General features: G+C 40.8%; 1 protein-coding gene across 1 annotated transcript; it reads left to right on the top strand.

Moving 5' to 3' along the window:
- Positions 1-384: 384 nt before the first annotated feature.
- sh3yl1 (SH3 and SYLF domain containing 1) lies at positions 385-2,621 on the top strand (the record flags this gene model as incomplete). Its single annotated transcript, XM_042481113.1, has 4 exons — positions 385-538; positions 1,806-1,934; positions 2,014-2,158; positions 2,496-2,621. Coding segments are annotated over exons 1-4 (531 nt in total), but the record flags the coding sequence as incomplete, so codon positions are not given.
- Positions 2,622-2,627: the final 6 nt, after the last annotated feature.

The following is a 2,627-nucleotide window of genomic DNA, read 5'->3' as shown; positions in this document are numbered from 1 at the left end:
TAATATAACTTTTATTAGCTTTATTTTTATTTTTACTTTTGTCACCTTTACTTGTAATATCACCTTTATTTTCTAAATTAGCATCATTATCTTTTTAAATTTAACTTAATTGCCTTTATTTTTAATATTACCTCAATTACCTTTATTTTTTATATTACCTCTTTTTCCTTTATTCCAAATGTTATCTTTATGTTGCATTTTCTTCACTTTTTATATTACTTTTGGATATGACATGAGATGGACGTTGATTCGTGCTGAGGATAAAATCTGTGCCAAAGTTTCTCATCGTACATATAATTTTAGAGGTAATGTGTCTGTGACCTTTACCTTCGCTGCTGTTGATTTCACTGTTTTTATTCGCTTTGAAATTGTTTTTATTGAAAGAAAGAAGAAAACCCTCAGAATAAATGAACGTTCCCCCTCAGGTGTCGGACCTGGTGATCATCCTGAACCAGCGGAGGGCTGTCGATGCGTTTGCGAAGGGCGGGAACCTGACGCTGGGCGGGAACTGCACGGTGGCCGTGGGACCCATGGGCAGGTTAGCGCCTGTGATCTCACTCCGTCTGTCTCTTAATCGTCTCTAATCTCTACTTTACATGTAAATTACAGCTTTATTGTTCAGACTTTTATGAGAAGTTTTAACGACGTGTTTTGAGGCCTGAAGCAGAAACATCTGTCATCAGATTTGATTGATTTATGGGCTGCCGTTTATGTGAGAGGTAATTTAGGATTTTAGGGAGCTCGGCAGGTTTCATTGTGTGTGTGTTGGCAGGTGTGTGTGTGTGTGTGTGTGTGTGTGTGGCCGGGTGTGTGACTCAATGGTAAATGCAGACATCAGAGAAACTGCAGACAGACAGAAAACGTTGTGAGCTGATTTGTCTGGATTCAACGTCGCAACTGTCTCTAAAACAAAGAGGTTCAGGTTTTAAAAATTTTACAAGATTCACATTTATCTTAAAATATACAGACAGAAAAGTATGGCACAATGTTTCATATTTTCAGAAAAAACTATTAAAAAAACCTCCTGATGAGAAAATATCAAGAAAACCTGGAAGAGAGAAAAGATGTTAGTTTTTATAAACAAAATAAGAGGACCGAGGATCCCGCCCTGTGGAACGCCACAGAGCATCAACAGTTTGTAAAGTGAACAAAAAAGTACAAAAATGCAATAAAATTACAATCCTCCACCGTTGTAGCATTACACTGTTTTAGAACAATGTTACCTGAAAAAAATACACTGAGGAAATGTATAAATTTATCGGTGCTTGTCTGTAGAAAGATTCAAGTTCGGGGATACTCAGCAGGGCATTTCTTGGATTTTAGGATGTTTCTCGGATTTTAAAAGATTTCTAGGTTTTTTGGACATTTCTAAAATTTTAGGAAATTTGTAGGATCTTAAGACATTTCTAGAATTTTTGGACATTTCTTGATTTTGCGACATTTCGAGGATTTTAGGACATTTCTTTGATTTTGCGACATTTTAAGGATTTTAGGACATTTCCAGGATTTGAGGACAATTCTAGGATTTTAGGACAATAGTGTCTTAGCCAGGACCTCTCTCGGGGGTGTGGGGGATCCTCCACTGGCACTTTTTTTTAACAACAAGCTCTATTTTGATGCTGTTTTATTCACTCTGACACCTTATGGAGACTAAAAGGACAAAAATAAATCAGTGTCAATCACTTTATTTTTACTGTCAATTAGAAAAATGTGTGGGGGGCCACCCGGGATCCTGTCAGGGCCAGATTTGTCCCATGGGTCGTGAGGTGAGAGATAATGTTCTGCTGTATCTTTGTGTGGTTCAGGAACGTGGAGGCGGACGTGGCTCTTCGCAGTCCTGCGGCAGTCTTCACTTACTGTAAATCCAAAGGTCTGTTTGCTGGTATTTCTCTGGAGGGATCTGGCCTCATCGAACGCAAAGACACCAACCGCAAGTACGGACAGCGACCGGTCTACCTGTCCAAAACTTCCTGCTGCGTCTCCTTGTTCACGCTGTTTCCTTTGTGGTCGCAGGTTCTACTCCCGAGACATCCGCGCATCGGCCATTTTGAACGGTGACGTGGAGCCGCCGTCAGAGTGCGCCGACCTTTACCACATCCTGGAGCAGTACACGGAGGCCTACTGCGCTGACTGGACCAGCAAGAACATGCGTTCAAAGGTACACAACACCGGTCCAAATGTCCTCGAACGAGACAATAAAGTTCTAACATCCTCAAATGACACAAACGTCCCATTGTCCTCAAACGAGACAATAGTTAATACCGTCTTAGCCTGTTACTTTTACTAAAATTGGTCAGATTTAGATTCCATATTTTTTACAACCAAAACAACAGAAAATGGAATCAGGATTTGTCCAATTTTCTCTCAGATCAGCTGCAGACTGGATCAGTTTATTGTGCTTTTGCGACCACACTTCAGGCGCATAAACGCGTCAAATGTAGATGTCAAATAAGTGTTAAATAAGGGTTAAATATTTCCTCTCTCTTTCTCTCCAGTCATCTGCTCCTCCATCCAGACCTCCAGCCCCGACTCCACAGAGACCCACAAACACGTATGTGCCTCCACCAACCAGTTACCAACCAGCACCAACCAGTTACCAACCAGCACCAACCAGTTACCAACCAGCA

This window comes from Plectropomus leopardus, unplaced genomic scaffold, assembly GCF_008729295.1.
Source record: "Plectropomus leopardus isolate mb unplaced genomic scaffold, YSFRI_Pleo_2.0 unplaced_scaffold27482, whole genome shotgun sequence".
NCBI lineage: Eukaryota > Metazoa > Chordata > Actinopteri > Perciformes > Serranidae > Plectropomus > Plectropomus leopardus.
The sequence above is the reverse complement of the archived record's forward strand: the minus strand, read 5'-3'. Positions and strand labels throughout refer to the sequence as shown.